Raw genomic sequence first — 24,825 nt, forward strand, 5'->3', positions numbered from 1 at the left:
CGTTGTGAAAATGCTGCCCCATGTGCCCACGTTGACTTTACCTCCCTTCCCTGTCACCAACTGGCCTTTGTTCGGCCTCCGGCTGGGGCACTTGTTCCTCTTGTGGAGGAAATTCACCCGGGCCCAGATGTCCCCCACAGAGCCCCCACACCGCTGACGGCCTCTGAACAGGGCTGAGGGAGGACTTACCGGGTGCCATTCGCAAGGCCTATGCGCCACTCCCATTTATTGTGCGTGTCCGCCCTGGAGCCCAACTCCCCGCTTCTGCTCAGCCCAGCCGGGAGCAGAAACGTGCCACGGGCCAGAGTTACTGACTGTCAAACGCTCACAACAACCCGCTCTCCAGCCGCCTGATGTCACTGGCACTAGTCACAGGAGCCAGTCCGGCAGGAGCAGCACTTTTGTCCAAGGTTAAGTGGCTCTCCTGGCTTTGTGGTTCCTTCCCTTCTGCTTGCAGCTCCCTCCTTTTGCAGCCAGCAGCCCCCCTCTCGCTCTTCCTTTCACTCCCTTTGAAACGCTGTTCAGTGGTGATCCACCACAGAGAAAAGCATTCCACAGCGCACCAGCGACCTCCCCCCGTAGCAGGTTCCCCAGCCATGGGCACGGGCCCGGGTGACCCCCTACGCTGGTGCTCGAATACCCCGATGGTCGGCGTTCTGGCCACCACCAGGTCGGACTGCGTGTTCCGAGCACACTGCTGGCACACGGTCACTGGTGCGAATACTCTTCCAAGTCTTTATTTGCAAAGAGGAATTGCTCTTTGGGTAACACGGACGCCCTCTTACAAAACCTGCCGGATTTCCCCCCCAGAGCATCCCACCAGCTCTGCGAATCGGGAACGCTTCAGCCCTACACTCCACGGAGGAGATCTCACATCGTGTTACGGGTTCTTTACTGGTCCCATTTAGCGAAGCAGGGGCGAGGGTGGCCGTGGAGAACAGCCAAAGGCCTGGAGCAGATGGAGTCTCAATCTGTAACGAATAAAAAGAAGCGCCAGGGGCTTCTGCTAAAGAAACAACACCACCAGCAGGCGTACCTAACCGTCGTTTACTGGAAGGCCTGAAATGAAGATGGCGGGACCTAGCTTGAAGTGTCGGACATTGGCCCATGGCATAACTGCCTTCACGTAGCGAGCCTAGACCCACACCTGCAGCAGCACGGAGGTGGCTGAAATGGGACATTCGCTACCCGGCTTGCAGAACAACACCCATGTGCGAAAATTTGTCCTGCTCATGCCAGGACAATCCTGGCAGGCTTCCAAGCTGCAGACCAGTCAGTGAACAAACCCCACAGAAATCGTACATGACTAGCGACGCCCGTCCCAGCGCGAGTGAAATCAGCGCGACCCGCGTTTCCTCTCGCCAAGGGGGGGGGGGGGAGTTGATGAAAATGAGAGGATCGTGCAATAACACGGGACAGCTGTCGGCTCTTTGTCTCCCTGGCCATGGCAAACGCATTGGAGAGAATGAACCAGGCCCGGATCTTGAAAGATCCAGCTTCTTTAGGTGCATCACTCCTATTGATTTCAACGGGCGTTAGCCCCAGGCCCAGCCCCTGGGGAGTGTATCACAAAAGCCAGAGCCCAGGATGCGAAAGCAATGACCACAGCTGCCAGGGAACAAGGCTAGTGAGCTACCACCGATGGGGCAGCACAGTTAGGATCCACACAAATTGCTCACTTACTGCCCCCCTCGCAAAACCGACCAGGCACATTTATACCGACAGATCCTCTGCTCTGAGGAAATGCAGCTCCCTCCGCTGAGGGTCCCTTGCTCCCTGCACACCTTGGGGCTGGAAGCCCCATAAAACAACAAAGGCCCTGGTGGGGCACTGCAGGAATCCAGTCCCTGCACTCAGCACCCGCAGCTCCCGTTGGCTTTCACTGGTGCTGCAGGTGCTCAGCACCCTGGACAAATCAGCTCCTCCACGTCTGCCTGCTGCTGGAGCTCCCCAGTTCTCCGAGCTGCTCTGCCTGCTTTCAGCTAGTAAGAAAGTTCTCGGGCCAGGGGACCAGGGTGCAGGAAGGAACGCAAAGCCCGGCCCCGCCCAGTGTGCTCACCTCTTCCTTCCTCGGAATAGCTCTCTGCCTCTTCTGAGGACCTTGCTGTTGGAGAAAGAAAGAGAGGAAATGGTGTGGGCTGGCATTGTGTTGTTCTTTACTCTCACTTGAGTCTAGCATCCTCCGATTGTGACAGCTTATTAACAAGCTGGGATCCTGGTCTAATAACATGATCAGTGCAGGAGAAATCAGAGCTTTTACCAAGAAGCATATGACTTGCTATACTGGCTCTGAGCAGTGACCCATTGAGTCTAGTCTCCGGGCTTCAACAGTAGCCAGCTCAAGAAGAAGGCATGAAACACTGAGCGTGAACAGTTTTACACTGTGTAAATTTCTCCCTGTGGCACTTCAGTAGTGCATAGGCCTGGCGCTGGCCCGCTACACAGAGATCCATTTCACTGCAACCTTTTCCCCTGTCCTATGGATGTCCAAAGTACAACCATACAAGCTGAGACCCATAGAGCCAACCAGCTCCAGATTCTGTAAAAATCCTCACCTGGCCCAGTGGGTTCTGCTTGGAAATCTTGACACCAGGTGTGCAGAGAACTCAGTACAAGGGGGTGAAAATAACATAAAGGTGGAGACAGAAAGCGACCCATGCACGGATTCTCTGGAGTGCTTTTAGCTTTTGCTGCTGGCTGTTGTTAAACTGGCCAAAGGTGCATTAACGTTCAGCCCCCAGCCCCTAGGAAAATCACGCCTAAGCTGGCAGATGACAGGTGCACTCCCTGCGTCCCAGTTCCAGGAACTCACTTTGGTTTGGCAGCCTGTATCCAGCACAGCTGATCTTTGGTCTCTTCTGACTGTACTTAGCACAGAGCTGGGGGCTCCCCGCCTGCCGGCAACACCAGTCATGCAACTTTAACTCTGCATCTGGAGATGGAAATTACAGCACAGTGTTACGCAGGGAAAAGTTACAAACATCTGCCAGGAAACTGGGCAGAATCCGATGCCCCTTGGAGTCAGTGAAGAAAACGCCCCATTTCTGTCAGTGGCTCTTGGATTGGGTCCCACGCGTCGCTCCTCCCTTAGCAGACAAACTGACAAAAGCTGATGTGCAGAGAAGTTAAAACGGTTCATAAGCCTTGTTTATGGGCAATGGCAAATGCCGAATCAGCCGTGTGACGCAGCGCGGGGGGCCCAATCCTGCAGTCTTTGCTCACCTAACTCTTCCAGTAGAGCCAAGAGGGCATTTTAATTAACCCAGGAACTCCACCCCAAGCCCTTTCGAGTGAAAAAATGTCAAACACCGGGAACTCATATTTCAGAGCAATTTAGTGACATTATTCTCATTAGCGGGATCTGATATTAGTAATACGCCGATCCCGCTGCAACCTGGTCTGCCCTGTCTCGTGCCTCCAGCACTTGGTGTGGACCAGTTAGTAACAGGTTGGGAATTGCACTGGGCAGGCACCCACTGGCCTCACAGCTACCCAGACAGTCAAAGAAAAATCTTAATTTCCGTGGAAAAATCACCGAAAAGCTGAGGAAGGCCCAGCCCACGTGGTTCCCGTTGCACGACGGGGGAGCCAGTTGCCAAAACTCCTCAGACGCGCTTACCACGGTCGGGGGACACTTGGCGTGAGTCCTTCCAGGATCTCTCCTGCCGCCCGTCAACGAGCTCGTTCTGGCTGTTGTAGAGACAGCGGACACCGGCGCCGTATTGGTTCGGGGAGGCTGGATACAGCATCGTCACACGGTCGTCCGCCAAACCTGCAACAACCCACCAGTTGCGCGGCAGCCCCGGAGCCGTGCAGCACAAAAGGCCTCCCTGGCAGTGCAGCCCCTGGGTTTCCAGCCCAACCCAAAGCCCAGTGAAGTCATGGAAAGGTTCCCCTGGATTTCAGCAGGCTTTGGCTCAGGATCTTAGCAAGCCAGTTCCCACAAAGCTCCTCTGAGCCCCTGAACTCACATACTCTTGTGTCGGGATTTATTCTCCAGCTCACCATGCAATGGGGATATCCAGCAATACCTGGTTTCTAACTGGGCATTCAGGACCTTTGACGGCCCCTTATCACAGCCCGGGTCAATTCATTATGCATCGTGGCTGCTGCGGGCTGTGGTGATTCCAGGGTCCACCCACGCTGCAGCAACAAACGTAAGGGGGGGCGGGGCGGAGACACACCCCAGAATCATTAAATTACAACCGTGTAAACACATAGAGGGACCGAGTGAAGTTGGAGCTGGGTGAATTTCCTGCTGCTGTTTCTTTCAAGCCTCTCTAGGCAATGCTTCGCTCGCAAAGGGGAGACGTGAGCAAACAGTATCAATTCACCTGCAAAGGCTAAATCCCAGACAAAGTAGCCTGGTAGAGTGCAGGGCACACAGGCTGGGTGTGGCCTGTCTTTTACCTGTCTCAGATCACAGCAGGAGAGAGGGTTCATGGACCCTGCAGTGCCTCAGTCTCCCCACTGTGTACAGAGTTAATTACCAATGCTTGCCTGCCCTTAGGGGTGTTTTGAGGATAAACGAGATAAAATGGCTAAGCACCATTCTTGAGAAGACAGCCCAAAACTACAGGGGACAGAGTTTGGGGCCTCAATGGGCTTGGGACCCATGGTGAGTTGTATTCCCGCTGGCAGGAACCGGGATTCTCTCTCCCCACAAGAGCTGAGCTGGGATCATTGCTTAGGGAGGGATGGGTCCACGTAACTAATTCCCTGTCATTGCAGGGGAAGAGGTACTGGGGGGATTGCACCCCTTCTCGGCTGCTGGGTCTCTATGGAGACGAGCAGGTCCGGCCCTCTCTGCGGGGCAGGAGCTTTCTCCATACTAACCCGTAACAGCCTCGTAAGGAGAAGCCATGAGTCCATCTCATTCACAGTGAACGGAGGTGCCGTGTTAGAGCTAACCTCGCTCAGAGCGTGGTGAGGACTAGATCTAACAGGCCCATCTGGCCCCGGCATTGTCAGCATACCCCACCTCCTCGGCTCTGTCGGTAGTGCCGATCCAACGCTCCATGTCGCAGAGAGCAAGGGCAGGACGGCAGATCCTTGTTCCAACCCGCTGGATCTTGCTGGGTGCTAAGCCAGGCCAGACACCTCAGTCTGTAGTTCACACGCACATGACTGGCTAGACTGTATATCCACAGCCCACGCAGATCTAGGGCAAAAACAATCAACAGGTTTTGCCTTCTACTGAGTCAACAGCAAGATTGTACTCGCTCAGGCAGAGAGAGACTTGACTAAGCTGAGTTCTTGGACAGCTCTGACCATACAGGAGACTAACTGGTGATATTTTCTGAAATGGGGTGGTAACCCGGGCCTTGTTACAGCCTCCGAATGTCGCCATTGGAACGCTCCAGAAACTCACGCTCCGAGTCTGAAAGCACCATCGCGGTCGCTCTGGGGATGGTCTCTCAGCTAGGCACTGTCACTGTGAGTGGACGTAGGAATCATCCCCGGTTTGCAAAGTAACAGGCCATGGGCGCAGCCAGTCCTGAGGGGCATGTCTGCCTGGGTCCAGTACCGCGCAAGGGGCATTCCTGGGGAGTTAGCTGAACGTCCAGGTGGCCATTCAGCGGTTCATCAGGGACCAGTAACTCACCGTGAAAGATTGGTCCCACTGACAGCCCTGGGAGTTTTGCCCTGGTTTCAAGAGAGCCAGGAGTTCACCCAGAGCGTCTGGGAGAACCTGGGAATCTCTCACCTCGGCACAGTCTTTGCCTATCTCCACTCAGCAGCAGAAGGAAACCCTTTGGCTGCAGTGCCCGTACCTGTGTTGTAGCCTCTGACCTGGTCGGGGCGATATTTGGCGGCTGGGGGCCTTCGGGTCAGATCATCATTTCGGTAAAATCCATCCCCGCTGAACAACAAAGCAAACCCTACATCACCCTTCCTGGCAGGAGCAGGGTTCTTCTCCACACCAGCCCCAGCAAGTTCTCTAGGAACAACTCCCGGCCTGCCAATCCCATCGCCCACCTCATACGCAGGGGGGATGGGGGCACACAGCTGATCAACGGAGAAGCACCCCCAACTCACAGAGCACAGGGCTGAGCCTATGGCCATCTCGCCAGGAAGCAGCTGTGGTGCTGAACGCTCTGAAGCTTCCATGCCTTTGCTGGCGGGGTAGGGCTGCTTTTAAGGTTTCACGGAGTGTGCAGAGAACTGCCGCCATTGAGTGTAGCCTGTTACTGAGGAGACACACACACTCTGCTTTCTCCCAGGGGAACTTGACTTTGAGTCGTATTGGACTTGTTTGGCTTCATCTAGACTAAAAGACTGAAAGCCTGTGCTGGTCTCTGGATCTGGAGAGAGACAGCCGGGAGTGACTCTCTCATTCATTAACTTGCCAGCAAAGCAATGGACAGATCCCTTAATTGTGATCAGTCCAAAGTTCACAAGACACCCAATGCTCAGTTATATTTGTAAATCCTCAGCCTTCAAAGGGGTCGCCTGGATTTGAACTACACAACACCCTCGGGAGACAGAAGGGCACGGTCAATGGCACATTATGGTAGTTCTGAGGTTGCAATGTTACCCAGCTGCAAAAGGGTAATTGGGATTCGAATTAATGGCTCCATAGAGGAGTGAGCATACAGCACCTGGAGTAGCCCATCAGCACATTGGTCAAACCCATCTTGGTGTAATCCCATTGCATGCCGCCATCTTGGTAAAGGATGAGGACATAAGACTTGATTCCATCCGTGGTGAGGACAGCCTGGTATGTGTTTGTCTAGAGAAACACAAAGTGCGCGGGTAAGGAAGAAGGGGCTGTGTTCCACAAAGTGTAAACGAGGGGGTACAAATCACTATTCAGTGAGAGACAATAAACAGCACTAATGCTAACGAGGAGTTCTCTGTTCTGACAATGGGGCGTAAGGGTGAATCTGTGCAACTCCCGGAAAGCATGGCAGTAATAAAAACCTGACACAGGAAGCAACAACAGGTGTAATTCTCGAAATAAGTGTCACAGGCCACCAAAGAATGGGCAAGCAAACTTGGCCACCAAACATTGTCAACATTTCTTATTTTTCATGGAAAGCATTGTTAGGATATAGATATTCAGGCCTGTCTGTAAAGGCCTGTACTCTAAGAATTTAAGTGTATTCTTATCACTTGGCTAGTTATAGAGGTATAAAAGAAAGAATCAAAATCACTGTCTGCCGGTGTAAGGGCCTTCTCTTACGGTGATAGTCTGAGGCCCTGTGCTGAGGCTAAGGCGTCTGGCTAAGCAGCAGAGGCAGCCATAAGCTGGGAAGCGACCGGTCACCTCCTCACATTCCAAACTAGTCCCATTGAAATAAGGTGCTATTGGGCTGTTAGGATACAATCCTGTCCTGATAATGCCGATCGCCTCCAGAGAAAGGGAAGTGCCTAGAAGATGTGAAAGGAAACGTAGTTTGATAGCATCCTGCCTGGCAAGAACTCACTTATCAATAGCTGGGATGTGAAATCCTCACTTCTGTATTGTTTTGTCATTATAGTTCCCACTTTGCGATTGTTTGTCTGTATAATCTCTGTCTGGTTCTGTGATTGTTTCTGTCTGCTGTATAATTAATTTTGCTGGGTGTAAACTAATTAAGGTGGTGGGATATAATTGGTTAGCTAATCATGTTAACAATATGTTAGGATTGGTTAGTTAAATTTCAGAGATAATGATTGGTTAAGGTATAGCTAAGCAGAACTCACGCTTTTACCATATAGTCTGCAGTCAATCAGGAAGTGGGTGGGTGGGAAATGGGAACAGGGAATGGGGGTGGGGAAATTGGAGTCATGTTTGGCTAAGGGCAGGAATGGGAACAGGGAATGGGGCTGGGGAAACTGGAATCATGTTTTGCTAAAGGGGGAAATGGGAACAGGGAATGGGGGTGGGGAAATGGGAACAGGGACACAGGCGTAAGGTTCTGTGGTGTCAGAGCGGGGAAGGGGGACACTAAGGAAGGAAACTGGAATCATGGTTGCTGGAAGTTCACCCCAATAAACATCAAATTGTTTGCACCTTTGGACTTCGGGTATTGTTGCTCTCTGTTCATGTGAGAAGGACAGGGAAGTGGGAGAGTGAAGGAATAAGCTCTCTAACAAGCGTTGTGACATTTTAGGTCTAAGGTTTTATCAAAAATGTTATTAAAATTGTCAAACACTTTAATTTACTGAAAATAGCTCTTTTGGTCAAGCAAAGCTTCCCATAACCACTTTGAAAAGGTTTCCAATAAAAATGTGTATAAATGCCAAATTGAAAATATATTTTGAAAAATAATTCCAGATCACCAAAAAACGGGCTTATTTCAAAGGGTTTGAAACAAAAAACTTAAAAATTGGTTTCAACATGTGATAGTTTTTGATCAGCTCCATACGCAATTGAACATGTAACAAACAGAAAGATTATATTACTTAGGGTGTCTCAATGAAAAGTGAGCATAGGGAGCTTTATCTAGAGACCCACCTAAGCCCTCTTTTGCATAGGTCTCATGCATGGGGTGAATTTATCTTTGATAAATGTTCAAGTGAAACACTCAAAAGTTAACTTGCTTCTCCCAACGAGTGCACAGGAGTAATGGTACCATGGGTTCTGAATTCATGCCCGCTCTAAGTTCACAAACTCAGTCTATCGTAGGTCATCTGGCCCTCGTCACGAGCATCTGAGCACTTCACAGTGTTTAATGTAGGTACTGTCCCATTTTACACATGGGAAACTGAGGCACAGAGAGACAGGGACTTGCCCAAGGTCACATGGGACCTGTGTAGTGGAGCAGTAAACTGAACCCAACTTTTCCGAGTCCCAGACTAGCATCCTAATCACTGAATCGTCCTTCCTCCCATAGAAGTTCCCCAGAACATTTGGAAATCGATCCAGACCAATCCAGAAGTAACAGCGCTCTTGAGAAAAGCTGCCGGGGGTGTCTAAATATGCCTCGTGTATCACAGGACACAGACACAATGCAGCAGCCTAGGCCTGACCAAGACTGGGAGGTACGGGGCAGGAAGCCACTTTGACAATAGCTTCCTGAAGCCCATGTGGCCACTTACCCGAGTGACAGGCTGCCGTGCTGGAAAGGCCGGGGCCTTCTCCCAGGTGATCTTAAGGGTCCATTTTGCAGAGTACGAAGTCTTCAGGTATCGCCGAATCTTGGCCTCCACGTCTTGGACAAACGGGTGTTCGGCAGAATCCAGAGTAACAAACTCCTGTGGGTTTTGCACAGGTATGTTACACCTCCAGGGCAGGGAAGTGCAGAACTAGCATTAGGCATGCGAAGGTATCAAAGGCGACCGGAACCCCCCGGCTCACTCATGCATTCCTCCCATTGACTAAGGACTTAAACGATGCTTAGGCCTTACGCAGACCCTCTGCAAAGGGGCGAATTTCATGCCGAGTGAGGATGGACTCAGACGTTAGGGGACCAGCAGGAACTGCTGAATCTGGCAAGGCCTGTAAACCCCACTGCTCGGTCATCTCCACGGCGGCAGGCTATCCAACGACTTGCTAAATCATATGCTGCATAATGCGAAGAAGGGCAGCCTAACTGAGCCTGCCGTTGAGCACGTCTCGCTGGGCCTCACCACGTGTAAAAACTGACCTGGTAAAACATGGTGCCAACGCCTTCGGAGAAATCCGCGTTAGCCCAAAACACAGCGACCATTGGTACTTTCTCATGGCCAGTAAATCCTCCGGGAGGTGGGTTTGGAGACGGGAACACGTCACTGTCCGAGGCTGGGAAAATGATTTGTCCATTGTCTGTAAACTAAACGACAGTATTGCTTACATTAGCTCCTTCACGGGAGAGATGAAATAATGCCTAACGAGGCACAGGGTCTGTCTCCACAGCCACGAGACACCCGCAGCTGGCCTGTGCCTGCCGACGCCGGCTCGCAGGGCTTGGGCTGCGGGGCTGCTTCACTGCTGGGTAGCCATCTGGAGCCTGGGCTCTAGGACTCTGCAAGGTGGGAGGTTCCCAGAGCTCAGGCTCCAGCCCAAGCCCAGACATCTACACAGCAATGGAACAGCCCCATGAGCCCAAGTCGGCTGGCACAGGCCAGCTGCGGGTTTTCCTTTGCTGTGTAGACAGAGAGTTATGGGCTTGCTGCAGAGTCCACTGAAGTCAATAGAAAGACGCCCGTTGACTTTAGGGGATTTGGGGATCAGACCTAACTGAAGTGTGTATTCGATCATTATTACCGCTGTTTATATTGCTGAAGTGCCTAGCAGATCCAGTCACCGGCCAGGCCCGCACTGAGCCAGATGCCGTGCAGGCACTGGGGGAAAAGGGAGCCCCCACTATAGTTTAATTTTTTACTGCTTCATTGCAAAACTTTTTTTTTTTAATTAGAAAGTGACTCTGATCTTAATAAATCCTCTAAATCCCATGAAAACACCCCTGGCCCAGACATGGGAGATAAAATCCAAGGAATAGTTTTTCCAACCACCAATAAAAATGATTTTTATTTCTACAAAAATTAATCCACATTTGTTGAAAATGAAGAAACAAACCCCACATTTATCCCCGACCAGCTAAAATCTTAATACACTGTGCCAGTTCCAATAGATCTTTGTCCGTTTCCAAAGGACTGGCCAAGTGCACATCTCATTTAGACTCACGTATAGGGAATCACGCAGCGTTTTCCCAAGTGGGAACCCAATCTCGGGTTTGAACACAGGGGAGTTAAAATCCATTCTTCTTTCCACGAATTGCTTATCGGTTTCCTTTGCTCCATACGGATACAGTGGCACAGCTGTAACTAAAACACAATGATTACAAGCAGCTTCCTTTAGTTCACTCACTGAAGATTTTCAAATATCAAAGGGACTGAGCAGATGGCAGGGGACCAAAAGACCTGGTTTGAGCAGGGGAAGCAGCGTGGAATTAAGGCGGGTTCCTTAGACCATAGGATTCGGGTCCGAGGGGACCCCGATGCTGCAATGAGTCAGCCGCAGAGCAGCAGGCGTTATTGTATGGGGGTAAATCATCAGAGGGACAGTGGAGGTCGTGTTCGGTTGCAGAAATCTGTCTCTTGCTCAGAAATCCATGGTAGGTGACTTACGTGTAGCTGACTGTCCTGTACCACTTGTAGTGGCTTCTCTGGCCCCAGCTGAAACAGACGCTGTTCGCTCCTGGTCAGACCCTGCTCTAGTATCGGACCGAAGGGCTGCTGACACAACCAAAGCAATATCTCAGGAGTTGGGAGGGGAAATCACACGCCACTCAGAACCCTCGATGTTTACGTCACAAGTCGGGTTTTTACGGCCCGTTTTCACACCTCTGCAACTTATTACAGGCACAAATGATATAACTTAGGTGTTCGACTACCTGACACGTGGCCAGATGGTCAAATACATAACTAGCCTCAGCAGCACTCTGTTATTTGGGCCAGCAGCGAAAAGGGAAAGGCTAGGTTGGAAAGCAGGCTGTGAAAGTATTCGGAGATCAAGGCTTTACCCAAACCTGCATTGACAGGGAGAGGCCTAGTGGGGTATCGGCCATTGTTTCCGAGGTGCTAGGCACAAATAAAGTACAGATCAAAGACGTGAGTAAATATTATGAGGCTCCTATCACAAGCGCTGAATTCCTCACTTCCATTTAGGACCTGGGGCTTTCACAGAAGACACTAAGTAACCCTCCATAACTGAGCTCCACAAAACCAACATGGCTTCCACCCTGGCCACCTGCCATCCCGGGGGCCCCTGTCCCACACTGCCCAGGAAACCAGGTCTCCCCACGTGCCCCAGACCTGAGCTCGGGAGACCCACGACGTGCTACTGCCTGAAATGAACCCATCTGGGGACACTAGTTATCAGTGCGTGACATACCTGTTGTTCCCAAGAAGGGGAACAGTGTCTCTGCCCGTCCTCTGGAGAGTGCTGGAGTGGTGGCAGCTGGCACCTGCGGTGCACCAGCCGAACCCAGGTTAGCCCCCCGTTCTGGGGGCATTTTCCCCTTCTCCGCATGGAGGGAAGGGGAGTGGGATCCCGTGGCAGAGGGAGCACGAGAGGTGGCCAGGCGTAGCGTCATTAGCGATTGCCCGGTACGTGCCTCCAGTCCTGGTAATGCTGCAGGGACTCCTGAGTCACTGGCAGAGACGGCTGCTTCTTTCGTAACGCCAGCGGGCCCAGTTACTGTCGGCCCCTCAGGAGAGGCAGGGATGGGCACCGGGGCACTAGAAAACAAAGGATCTGGCCGTGCAGCCTCTGGAGCTGAGGGCCCAGCAGCGGTTTCACCGGGAGAGGCAAAGGCAGCTGGGGATGTTTCCCCTGACGGGGCGTGTATTCCTGTGGCTCCCCCATCTCCTGAGGGTGAATATGGGGAGGTCTCAGCATTGGCCGAGACACCTCCTTCTCCCGGGGGCAGCTCTGCCCTGCTTGCTGGACTCGCCTCCGCAGGCTGGCCATCGGGGTTAGAGGTGGTGGTTTCCTCGTTGCCTGCAGCCGCGTCTCCCCTTCCTTCTCTCTCGCCAGCTGAAGACAGAGGAGCAGAACCCATGGCGCTGGGGCCTCCCGGTGAGTGTGAGATGGAGGGGAGAGAGGCCGGGTCCCCAAGCACTACAAAGACGGGCGCGGACGTTCCCTCGCTGGCTGCCGACGTCTCCCTTGTGGGGGCTGGACAGGGAGCCCTGAGGGCACCGGACAATCCGTTTGTTGCATCGCCCGTCGTTTCCGGCTCAGCCAGGGCTCCGCTGGGAGATGCAAAGGCAGGTGGGGACGTTCCTCCCGATGGAGTGAGTCTGCCTGGCATGGTCCCGTATCCTAAGGGCGCACGAGGGGAAGCTTCGGCTTTGGCCACGGCTGCTGTTTCTCCTGAAGGCAGCTCTGCTGCGTCCCCGGGACTCAGCTCTGGGACGGAGGGTGAGGGATTTGTCACACTCTGGAGATAGGGGTTGGAAATCGGGGTTTCTCCATGCGCCACAGATACAGGACTAGCCATATCCTCTCCGTTTTCTGAGGGTGCCGGGGCCAGGGCTGTCTCCCGAGCCGAGGATGGCTGAGGAGAATCCATAGCCAACGCTCTGGGTTCTCCGGTTGGCAGCTCGCCCATGGGAGCTGGATTTGGCTCTGCGCCCCGGGGCGAGGGATCTCTTTCACTCCAGGTGCCAGCGTGAGATGTTGTGGCTGCCTCGTTCGCTGACCTATTGGCTGCTAGCTCTGCACTGGAGGGTGCAGCTACCCCACTGGCAAAGCCTCCAGAAACATTTACTCCCGCAGGACCTTTGGCTGCTGCAGCGGGTGACGCAGACTCCAGGACTGATGGAGCAAGGGGTGTTCCCTTCACACTAGGCTGGGCAGAGTTTGCCAGTTCCTCTCCTGCCCCAGCAGCAACAGGGGCTGTCCCTACTGCAGCGTCTGGAGGGGCCTGTGGAGAACTGGGAGCACCAGAGAATCCAGCCCAGGAGGATCCTGTACTTTCACTCTCTGAAATGGACGGCTCGGCAGGGATGTCACTGGGAGCTGGGATGGCAGACGGGGCCGTTTCTCCCGATGGCGTAGGTATGGCTGTCACCGTCCCAGGCTCTAGAAAGGAATGAGGGGAAGTTCTGGCACTGGACAAAGCCCCCGGATCTCCCGTAGGTAGCTCCTCTGTGTTAGCCAGACTCTGCTCTGCGTCAGAGGGCAAGGGATTTGGTTGGCTCTGGGTATCAATCACAGATATTGGGGTTTCCTCTCTTCCTTCCGGAGCTGCAGGGGCAGTAACTCTCTCGCTCTCTGAAGCCGGGTGAGCAGAACCAGTAATGCTAGAAAACGCCCTTCGGGGGAGCCCCTCTCTCTCAGTCTCTGCGGGTCCTAATGACCCAACCTCTTCCCTCCCGGCTACAAAGGCAGGTGGGGATGTTTCCCCTGCCGGTGCAGATGTTCCTTGTCCTGTCTTGCTCTCTGACGGTGGATCTGGGGATGCCGGAGCACTAGCTCCATCATGCCCTGGGCTTTCGGTCTCTGAAACGAAGGCCTTAGCAGCAGGGGCGGCAGGAGACTGGAACGCTGCACGAGTTGACTCCGTCTCTCCCACCGATGGAGAAAGAGGCCTTCCACTGGACACAGCAGTGCCAGTGGATGCCAAGTCCTCTGGTCCCCCTCCAGTGCCGGGTGTGGCTCTCCCGTTCTCAGCAGCTGCAGAGAGAGAAGAGGAGGTGGTGACACTGGGGAGCGCGCCAGGAACGGATCTCGTTACCTCCAGCTCGGCAGGTAAGAAGAGGGTCGGGTGAGGGTCTGTTGGGCTGGAGTAGAAGAAGGCCAACGTGATGGCTGCTTCTCCTGCTGGAGTCGTGGCAACTGTCCCGTTTTCTGAAGAGGCGTGCGAAGGGTTTGTCGCCCTCGCTGAAGTCTCTGCTTCTTCTGTCGGGATCTCGGCTGCTTCACTTCCGCTGGCCCCTGGCTCTGGCGGGGAAGACACTGTTTCAGGGGCAGAATTTACATTGTCCCCATTCACCGCTGACACCAAACTAGCTGTTGCTACCTCTGCCGGAAAGGAGGAGCCGGCTTCGCTGGCGTGGCCGCTTGAAATGGCGCTTTCTCCAGGCAACGTGGTCACGCCGGCGTTGGCCGCCATGTCGGACAGGGACAGAGGAGCTTGTGCTGCCGAGGTGATTGCTGTCTCCGGGGCTGCCAGGCTTGCAGCACGGAGCAAACCGCGCTCCGCCATTGGGGGAGACCCGGCTCCAGGGGTGAGCTCATTCTCTGGAGGAGCTGGGACAGCAGAGGTGGGCCCCGGATCTGCGCAGGCTGGAGGAGATGAAACAAAGGCGTAAGCAATTCTAAGAAGCAGCTTGGTTATAAATCCAGCTTGGTTCACAAACGACTCACTGCTTCTCTGTGCAGGACAATGCTACAGAACAGGGTTCTTTTGGCGCACCCGGGAAAGGGCTCAGACACTGAGCGGGCATCAATGCTAATTCAATTAGACTTCCGTTTGCCAGGTAAGGAATCCACATAAGGTGCTTTCTCCCTCAGGGGCAGCAGGTCACACATTTGCCATTGGTTTCCTGTGTTTTCAGGCTTTTGCGCACCCCCCAGGGTAATCCACCCCCAGGATTACTAAAAATGGGCCTGGCCTGGCACATTCTTCTATGAGCAAATGGCATCTTGGCAACGCCATTCTGACACCTTGGGGGGGCAGCCTGCTGGTTTTGAGCAGCAGAGCGAGCATGGCAGCCTCCCCGAATTGCCTGAACTCCTGGGTTCAGTTCCTTGCTTTGCTGCTGCTGGCAAGCTGAGGGTGGCCACCCCCTTGGAAAAGCAGGCCATCAACCACTAGTTGTGTGCCTCAGTTTCCCTCTCTGTCAGAGCAAAATAGTGACAGCCAGCTCAGAGGGATGCTGTGAGGACCGATTAGTTAATGTCTTTACAGTGCAGGAAAGTGCTGTATAAAGCCTTCAAAATATGACCCTTATCACCCATGTTACCTTGCTTACCCTAAGCCAAATTTGGGGCAAACTTCACTGCAAGGATGGAGCCCAGACTGGAACAGCTGTTTTCCCAAAACACTCAGGAGGCCAAGTTCCCTGTTTTGTCCACCTTACACTGGGGGTAGCAGAACTGGGGGACTCCCTGAGTCTCAGCCTGATCCAAGGTGCATCTTAGCGCAGAACAGTCCCAGGGAACCACGTACCAGCTGGGACTAGCCAGAGAGTTATGGTCACTCCCCCTCACCTTCTCCTGCACCGGGGGCTGTGGAGAGGGAGGAGAAGGAGTTGGCTACGCTGGCTCTACACCTACCAGAGACTCCCCCACCCAGCAGAGGACTTGTGGCCTGTTACACATTCCCTTTACCCCACCTGAGTGATGTAAAGGGAGCAAAAGGGGCTGAGAAGCCAACCCAGGGTATCTTTGGTCCTCCAGGAGTCTGAATATGTGCTTCAATCTCTCAGGTATTTTAAGAGGGGGATGATTTCAGGGGGGTGAGGAGAAGGCTGGGCGCTGCCGTCAGCTAGATGTTTTAGGGAAGTTGACTTGCAAGGGGTGAGAAAGCCAGTCACTCCTGCAGAGGTTAGTACAGGACGGGGGCATTTTCCAAGCAGCTGGGCAGAGGTATTGTGTGGCTAGTCTATTGACTGGTCATGGTGCAACCAGACTCCTCGCGTAGGTGGATCTGTTCAGGCGGAAGGAGCATGCAGGGTGCGGATGGAGCGAGGTGCTGAATACATAGTCGCTCATTTGCATAACTGATGCCACGCTGCTTGTACGCCAGCCAGAGCACTGCCCTGCGTAGCCCCACCTAGATCATTAACATCCAGGCCCCCAGCACCGTGCCACCCTCTAAGCCTTTCGATGGGTACAGTTCCGAGGGGCAGAAGGTGACATGGGGTAGGACAAAAGCTGGCACTCCAGCAGACAAACGGTAGATAGGACTGGGGGTTCGGAGGGGACCTGGGGCAGGGAGGTGGAATGTGTGGGTGGGTAGGGAGAGCCGGGGGGAGTGGGGGGGTATCTCTGTCCCAGAATCATTGGCAGCTGTGAGCAGCTGCCTGAGGGTGCCGGGATGGGACACACCACGGAGGGCCCCCTTCAGGGAACGCTCTCGATGCTATGTCCCCTATAGGCAAATTTCTAGGGGACCCACAGTGGGATATGGGTGCCTCTCTAGGCGGCCAGTGCCATTGCTGTGACCAGGCAGCCACCCGGGAGCCTACGACAGGGACCCTGCAATCGAGGCTCCTGGGGAGAATGCCAGATGCCGTCCTGCCTAACAGCTGTTAAAAGCCAGGTTGCTAGATCCTGATCCTGCTGCCCTTAGCCATGCTGAGTAGCACTTTGCCCCCACCCACCCCACCCCAGACCCAGGCGTGCCCCTTGGTTCACAGGGTAACCAACAGGTAAACTGCAGCACACGGCTTATTTATTTGGGTGGAGGGGAGATTTTATGTGCATTATTATTTAAGCTCAGTACCTATGTGGACACAAGAACAAATGGATATAAACTGGCCATCAGGAAGTTTATAGACTTGAAATTAGATGAAGGTTTCTAACCATCAGAGGAGTGAAGTTCTGGAACAGCCTTCCAAGGGGAGCAATGGGGGCAAAAGACCTATCTGGCTTCAAGACTAAGCTTGATAAGTTTATGGAGGAGATGGTATGATGGGATAGCCTAATTTTGGCAAGTAATTGATCTTCAACTATTAGCGGTAAATATGCCCAGTGGCCTGTGATGGGATGTTAGATAGGGTGGGATCTGAGTTACTACAGAGAATTCTTTCCTGGGTGTCTGGCTGGTGAGTCTTGCCCACATGCTCAGGGTTCAGCTGATCACTATATTTGGCATCGGGGAGGAATTTTCCTCCAGGGCAGATTGGCAGAGGCCCTGGGGTTTTTTTGCCTTCCTCTGCAGCGTGGGGCACAGGTCACTTGCTGGAGGATTCTCTGCACCTTGAAGTCTTTAAACTATGAGTTGAGGACTTCAATAGCTCAGGTTAGGGGTTTGTTACAGGAGTGGGTGGGTGAGATTCTGTGGCCTGCGATGTGCAGGGGGTCAGACTAGACGACCATAATGGTCCCTTCTGACCTTAAAGTCTGTGATTCTATGTGCAGGAATGTTTAGTGGCAGGAGGCATTTTTAAAACCCCCTTTTTGCTTATTTTATCTGCAGCCGCCGGGTTCATTAGGGGGAGGCGCTATGTTTCTGCAGGCCTAGTGCATTTCCAGCACGCGCAGCGACCCAGTCAGTTCGCAATGACTGCCCATATTCCAGCCTGCTCCAGGCACACCAGAGCCGCTGCGTTGAGATGATACATCTGGAACTCAGGGCTTCAAAGCTCGTGGCCCCAAGCATCAGTGCCACTGACGACAAGACGGGACGCAACGCATTCCAGAGATGCTAGCGAGTGTCTCTAAGGAAGGCTCAGACTGTATCTGTAACAGGATGGAACATCCTGACGTAGGAAGCTGCAGAGCAGTGCAATGCCGCTCCCGTTAACACAAGAAGACGGGGTGTTTACAGTCAAAAAAGCAAACAGAATATTGGGACTCATCAAGAAAGGGATAGATAATAGGACAGAAAATATCATGTTGCCTCTATATAAATCCAGGGTACGCCCACATCTTGAATACTGCGTGCAGATGTGGTCGCCCCATCTCAAAAAAGGTATATTGGAATTGGAAAAGGTTCAGAAAAGGGCAACAAAAATGATTAGGGGTATAGAACGGCTTCCCTATGAGGAGAGATTAATAAGACTGGGACTTTTCAGCTTGGAAAAGAGACGACTAAGGGGGGATATGATAAAGGTCTACAAAATCATGGGTGGTATAGAGAAAGTAAATAAGGAAGTGTTATTTACTCCTTCTCATAATACAAGAACAAGGAGCCGCCAAATGAAATGAATAGGTAGCAGATTTAAAACAAACACAAAAAGGATTTTTTCACGCAATGCACTGTCAACCTCTGGAACTCCTTGCCAGAGGGTGTTGTGAATGCCAAGACTATAACAGGGTTCAAAAGGGAGTCAGATAGATTCATGGAGGATAGGTCCATCAATGGCTATTAGCCAGGATGGGCAGGGATGGTGTCCCTAGCCTCTGTTTGCCAGAAGCTGGGAATGGGAGACAGGGGATGGACCACTTGATGTTTACCTGTTCTGTTCATTGCCTCTGGAGCACCTGGCACTGGCCACTGTCCGAAGACAGGATACTGAGCTAGATGGAACTTTGGTCTGACCCAGTATGGCCGTTCTTATGTTCTTTGAGAAGGACATTATGGGACTTACCCTAGCTCAGTTTCCCTAGCTGTCAAATGGGAACAACAACACATCCCCGCGTTTGTCAAGTACTTTCACATCCTCTGATGGAAGCTTCTCTGCAAAGGGCAACACATGGGTATTACTGTGCCTGTCATTTGTACCTTCTTGCATATTTCCCTCTGGTTGGGGAGGTGGGGCTGATTTATCAAAGCACAAACTTGTTGCCAGAAATCTTTGGCATACAGTCAAAGAACGCCTCTGTAATGCATTGGGTTTACAGAGAAACACCTGGGACCAAATGCCATTTTTAAGGAGAACAGGTTAATTCACCCTCTTCTTGGGCTTGATCCTGCAAGATGCTGCACAGCGCCTGCAAACTAGGGAGCTGCCTTAACTCCTGTGTTCTCAGCACCTTGGAGGAAATGACCAGCAGATCTCAGGATCAGGCCCAAGTTCTATTCTCAACTCTCCCTGGCTCAGTTTCCCCAGCTATCAGGAGACCTACCTGTGTAAAGCAGTTGTCTCCCCTCTCATGAAAGACTGTGGTATAAAAGTGCAGGAGTACTGTTAATAAAGCTTCAGACATTACCAAGAGGCCATAGTCTCTTACAATCTCTGCCTCTGAGCCTCCCTGTCTCTGAGGCCGGGCGAGCTTGTGTCAGCAGCTTGATCCAGTTTACAGTAACACATACGAGTGAGCAAAACGCAGGACTTACTGTGTAGAATCCACACCCAGCAGCCTAAGAAGGTCCAGGGGATTGGTCTCCACATCCCCATGTCTCAGTGAAGCGCGCCAACAAGTACGATCTGCGAAGGCGGAGAAGTGTGCTAGGGAAAAGGTAGCTAATGGGAGATGCAGGTCTCCTCCCTCTGTCCTCCGGGAGCTGGAATGAAACAGGTGCAATCCCCTGGCTCCCGCCCACGGCTACTTATAGGGGCTGACAAAAGAAGGCGGGCTGCAATGATTGCATCACACCCTGTGCCCCCTCATGTTCTTCCCCCACACCACCCCCACCCGAAAACCCCCTCCCCAATAGCTTCCTGTTACTGTACATGTTCCTGGCCAGCCCCTGAGAACACACATTCCTGTCGCTCTCACATGAGTGCCCGGCAATAAAGTGAAGTGTCCGAGCGTCAGCACTTGGCTTTGAGTTCCCGCCTGGGTCCCTACCACACAGGGCTGAGAAGCATACCAGGGGTGCCCATGCTACCCAACGGGCGACTGCGGACACCGCAGGAGAACATGACTGGCGGGGGCGTGGTGCCCTGGGTGGCCGTTTAGGGGCCCTGAACACTGGGAAGGGGATGTAAGGGAAGAGACAGACCCTGGGGGGCTGGTTGAAATTCTGCCTGCCACCAGCCCGCTCACCCCCTTTTCTGCATCAGAGACAGGTATGAAAGCCCTGCGCCTCCAACCTCCCCCCACGAGGAGCTGCCCCTGGGAGTAGGGGGTGTCTAACCAGGCTCAAATCAATAGTAGGGCCACAGGACCCAGTTTAGAACATGGGCCAGAGGCAAAGCTAGTTAGGAGCTTAACGCCCATTGGTTTCAATGGGAGTTAGCTACCTAAATACCTTTGTGAATCTGGGCCAAGGTCTATGGTGGCCAGGGAAAACTAACCCACCAGCAAGTACCACTCTTTACATACAAGGTCTAGCTGAGGCTGCTGGGCTCTGGAGAGAGTCTGCTCTGAACTGTGCTATGCATCACATGCAGCCGGTGGGGTTCTGGCTCCTTCCTACCATAACGACATGCTACAGTGGTCCAGCGTTCAAATGGGGTGGGGGACACCTGCCTTTGGGGCAGTTCACTCCCTCCACCAGGGAGGAATCACTGGGGCCCTTCTGGAGAAGGTATTTTCCCTGTGACTTTAGCATGAAGAGAGGAACTGGAGAAAGAGGATCAGGCTCCAGGGGGGCCCAACTCTGGTGCAGCACTTGGAGTTCAGAGGGTACAAGCTGAACCAGGCTGCTATTAGATAAACACAGGCTTCTTGGCACGTACCACTGGCCTCCACATCGGCTCAATGAAGATCCTTTTCCTATAACTCTGCCTGCTCGCTGCATCACTTATCGCTAATGAAACATGCTGGTAGAAGTGGGATTTGAACCCAACACTCCCAGAGAGGCGCACCAAATGTCCCTGATGGTGCCAGTGTTGAGGCATGAATCCAATCCAGCTCTTCTGGCTCTCAATCCATTTCCATACCCACTACATTACACCGCTCCCCACGCTCTGAATTCACACCTAGCAACCACCATGCCTGTCACCAAGGGGCAGCAAGCCAAGGATATAAGGGACACCACACAGCAAACCCTCGGAGGAGATGAAATTACCAGACACCCGTGCAAAAATAAAACATAGGTGCCATGCCTGTGATCACCAGGTACCACCATTCAGCCCCCTACATGAGGAGCCCTAGCGCTGTGAACCACAGGGTCTGATGAATGGGGGCATGGCAAACACACCCAGCACAGCACTATAGCTGTTTGCCTCAAAATGTTTGCCTCAAAAACCCATTCAGACTTCACAGCAGCTCGCAACACCGGTGAACTCACCCAACACCCAAAGAGGCGCAACCCAGCGCCTAGAGACTGCAGGAGAAGTCAGGAGCCGGTCAACATTGTCACCGCCACCTGAGAAGACATCTAAGATAAGGAGAGGTTTCCTGGGGCTTGTTGGGAGAGGCAGGAGGAGAAGAGAGGGCTAGAGAGGAATCAGACCTGAATTTGATTCCCCAGTAGGGGCACCGACTCTCTATTATGTCACATAACCGCTCTGTGCCTCAGTTTCCCCCACAAATAAACAGAGTAATGCTACTTAGCCCCCATTTGTAAGGTGCTTTGAGATCCTTGGACGAAAGGCGTGTAAATGCAGAGTATCGAAGTATCATTTACTGTCGTAAGAGATTAGATGCATTTCCTAGCCGTAAATACCTCCAAGCGCCCAAAGTGATTGCTGCTAGGTGTCATTACTAGTGTTGTAAGCAACAAACAATTAGTACGTTGTGTCCCAGGACAGTCTGCCGGGGAGCAGTGCCTTAGGTTGTCCCTAGAGTCGAGCATCACCCAATCGGCTGGCCAGCTGCCCTGAAACCCGCAGCACTTGGAAGGGAAATGCCAAGTGAAGTCACATCACGGTTGATGAGAGCTGGTAGTATAAACACACTACTTCCACCAGTGCCGGAGCGGTCCATTAGCATTGCTGATGGGGTCACAGATTGCAAATCATTAAGGGCTCTCCGCTCACTTGGAACAAATGCCAAGAGCAATTCAAACCCATTTGCAAAGCTAGGAAAGGGCCACATGTTACCAGCATATGAAATCTGACACAGGTGATAATGGGGAAATGGCTTATGAATGGACATATAGACAAATGTCACAGTGAGCTGATATCAGTTTAGAATCATGCAAGGTTAATGAGGGATGGAAAAAGATCTGGTACCAGTAAGATTGAATTCCAGCTTCCATTCTTTTTAGTAGTGCATACATTTTTCGTGCTCCTTTGAGACTGGAATTTTCCAATCTTGGCATCAGCCCAATGCTAACTTTTTTTTTTTAAAAGTGTGAGGAAAATTGCTCCCATCAGCTTGCTTCTGAGTTACGTGAGGGCACGTGGGAGGAAACTGCACTTTTCCTATTTTGTGCCAACCAGACAGCTCAAACAGCAGAAGCAAGGCACTTCAAACTTGTCTTGTTTTACAGATCTCATTGTTTTGCAGATCTCACTCGGGTATTAAAAACAAGACAGTCTTGAAGCAAATCAGTTGAGGAGATTTTAAAGCCTATGGATACAAGTAGGAAATTACAAGTACACTCTTTAGGGTATAATTCACCTCTTTGCAAAGGGCCTGTACAAGGCCTAGACCACCACTTAAGCCCTCTTTGGGGGCAGTTAAGAAAGGCTCCGGTGGTGTCTAGGACTTGTGCTTCTTCTCTTCACAGGGGGGAAATCTTACCTTTGAAGAATTAATACCTTCCCTTCTCTAAAAGCCAACTAAATCCAAAGCTCCTAAATGCTGCAGCCCATCTGTCACCCAAGAAGCTTACAACCTCCTCCGCTGGCAAAGCCTGCAAGCTTCTCCAAACAGCTGCAGATAGCAAACAGGTGGGTTCCACCGGCAGAGTGCGGAAATAGTGATTTTTGCCCCTGTTGGGCCAAGGGGCCAGCCAATATTCAGGTCTTACTGGGTTGTTTCTGTTACAAGGAGAAATGGATGAGAGGATTCAGGTATTTCTTTGGCCCACTTTATGCACTACTTCTGTCACGGTCTTTTGGCTTTCGGGATCTAATACACACAGACAGCAACCTGCAGACAATCACTCTGCTCATGCCTGCATTTGCAACTAGTCCGAGGGAAACCCCTCCGAGTCCCTTCCGCTTACTTTCATGTGAAACAAACATGTAACAAAATAAGCCAGAACTCCATCTGGTGACATGGACAATGATGCTCAGAGCTGATGAGGGAAAGCAAAACTCTGCAGCATTTTCTAAGAGTCACCTACATCTAGTCCCTAAGCCTCACAAATTGGCACTCCAGGAAAGAAATTGAATGTTCTACGGAGTGTCGTTTTAGACCTGGCTCCAGAAGCTTAGCACAAGTGGAAGGGCACAGCATGGAGGAAACATGCCAGGAGTACAATGAAGGGATAATTAAACATTACAACATGGTTTTGAGCGGATATTAGCAAAGTTATGCCATAATATTTTAAGTACCCTGGTGTGTCCCCATTAGCATCAAACTAGCACTGAGGACTAATGGTTAGTAGAACAGAAATGTAGCTGCATGCCAGAGGGAACTAAAGTCTGGCTAAAGAGGAAGCTGAGTAAAGATCTAGAGGCATCAGAACCATCCAGCAGTGCATGGCATGCACTCTTTGGTATTAGAACTATAAAGGGATTTTGTGTAGGGTAAAGAAAGATTGATAATAGCTTTGAATCGGAGTCATAACAACACCTATTGATGGTCTTTAGACTAGAATCTATGTACGTTAACCACAATCTGTCCAAATGCTATTGGCGGATTTATTGACAGAGATTTCTAAACTCAACCGTGCCTTGTCAACTAGTCAGTGTTGTTTGAGCTGGGATACACAGAACATCAGCAACCTTTGAGCAAATGAATGGAGCAGTTGTTCCAATACCATTTAGATTACAGCACATCTCACTTGGCTCGCCCCATCGTTTTATAGCACTGAGCATGGTTGCCAATGCACTGGAAAGGGCTGGGTTAACCATAGATCCTGCTACGTTCTGTGTAACAGCCTTGTTAAAGTTGTGATAAGTGCCATACAGGCTGCCCAAGATGAATGTGCAATGGACCCATGGACCCTAGGTGGGACCTGAACTCCCGCGTACCTCAGACTCTCAGGATGAGCCTTTCCCAGGGCCAGGTGTGTGCAATACACTGACTTAATGCATCTGAGCACGTCTCTCTGGCAAGTCACTGCTCACTCAGCCAGACAAGTGCCCTGTTAGCTCGAGTGACAGGGGCCTGGGCTGTTGGTAGCCAAGGACCCAGTTTGATCCTTACTGATGACCAGGGTGTCTGTGGGCCAGGTCCTCAGCATCATTAAGGCTGGTTTGCACCACACCAACAGTGCAAATCAGCCATACAGTCATTGTAATTGGAACAAGCCAGCTGGAGAGTCCCCTGGGGCAGAGGCGTGACAAATTTGAGGATCTGTTTCAGCTTACAAGTTCTGGTTGACATTACACCGTGTTTCTATCAAAATGGCTGTATCATGAATGTCTCTCTGCCCGGGATAGCTCAGTGGTTTGAGCATTGGCCTGCTAAACCCAGGATTGTGAGTTCAATCCTTGAGGGGGCCATTTAGGGATCTGGGACAAAAATTGGGGATTGGTCCTGCTTTGAGCAGGAGGTGGGACTAGACGACCTCCTGAGGTCCCTTCCAACCCTGAGATTCTAGGATTCTATGTCTTGCCCAGTCGAGAGGCATGCCTTCCTCAGCCTGAGGACAATCAGAAGGTATTTCACATTTGAGGGTGGTACTTTGGTCACAGTAGGATGCTAAAGAGTAACTGCAACCTTGGAAAACCAGTTTCATCTCAGAGTAAGTCGACACTAGAAATGCCACAGCAGCACTGTAGCGTGGTGACGGAAGAAATCCACCTCTCTGAGCGGCAGTAGCTAGGCTGATGGAAGAATCCTTC

At 52.0% G+C, this 24,825-nt stretch overlaps 1 protein-coding gene across 2 annotated transcripts; it reads right to left on the bottom strand.

Annotated features, from left to right (window-relative positions):
• Positions 1–712: 712 nt before the first annotated feature.
• Positions 713–19,566, bottom strand: MUC4 (mucin 4, cell surface associated). 2 transcript variants are annotated; one of them, XM_048864627.2, is made up of 13 exons: positions 19,368–19,566; positions 11,804–14,704; positions 11,038–11,142; positions 10,595–10,734; positions 9,576–9,740; positions 9,028–9,183; positions 6,603–6,733; positions 5,775–5,863; positions 4,982–5,161; positions 3,620–3,772; positions 2,813–2,932; positions 2,060–2,104; positions 713–971 (listed from the first exon to the last, which is right to left on the bottom strand). In XM_048864627.2, exons 1-13 carry the CDS (start codon positions 19,426–19,428, stop codon positions 967–969), a joined length of 4,251 nt encoding a protein of 1,416 aa, XP_048720584.2. In that variant the 5' UTR covers positions 19,429–19,566; the 3' UTR covers positions 713–966. The 2 variants fall into 2 exon arrangements, with proteins under 2 accessions (XP_048720584.2, XP_048720583.2); XM_048864626.2 differs by having other exon boundaries at positions 11,038–11,145.
• Between the last annotated feature and the right edge of the window lie 5,259 nt (positions 19,567–24,825).

Source organism: Caretta caretta, chromosome 9 (genome assembly GCF_965140235.1).
Source record: "Caretta caretta isolate rCarCar2 chromosome 9, rCarCar1.hap1, whole genome shotgun sequence".
Lineage (NCBI taxonomy): Eukaryota > Metazoa > Chordata > Testudines > Cheloniidae > Caretta > Caretta caretta.

What these genes read in the sequence shown, in the direction of transcription:
- MUC4 (XM_048864626.2), bottom strand. Translation starts at nt 19,428, where the DNA reads ATGGGGATGTGGAGACCAATCCCCTGGACCTTCTTAGGCTGCTGGGTG. An exon ending in CTGGGTGTGGATTCTACACA is followed by an intron (nt 14,705 to 19,367) that starts GTAAGTCCTGCG and finishes CATCTCCTCCAG; the next exon opens with CCTGCGCAGATCCGGGGCCC. An exon ending in CCCCTTCTTGGGAACAACAG is followed by an intron (nt 11,146 to 11,803) that starts GTATGTCACGCA and finishes TGGTTGTGTCAG; the next exon opens with CAGCCCTTCGGTCCGATACT.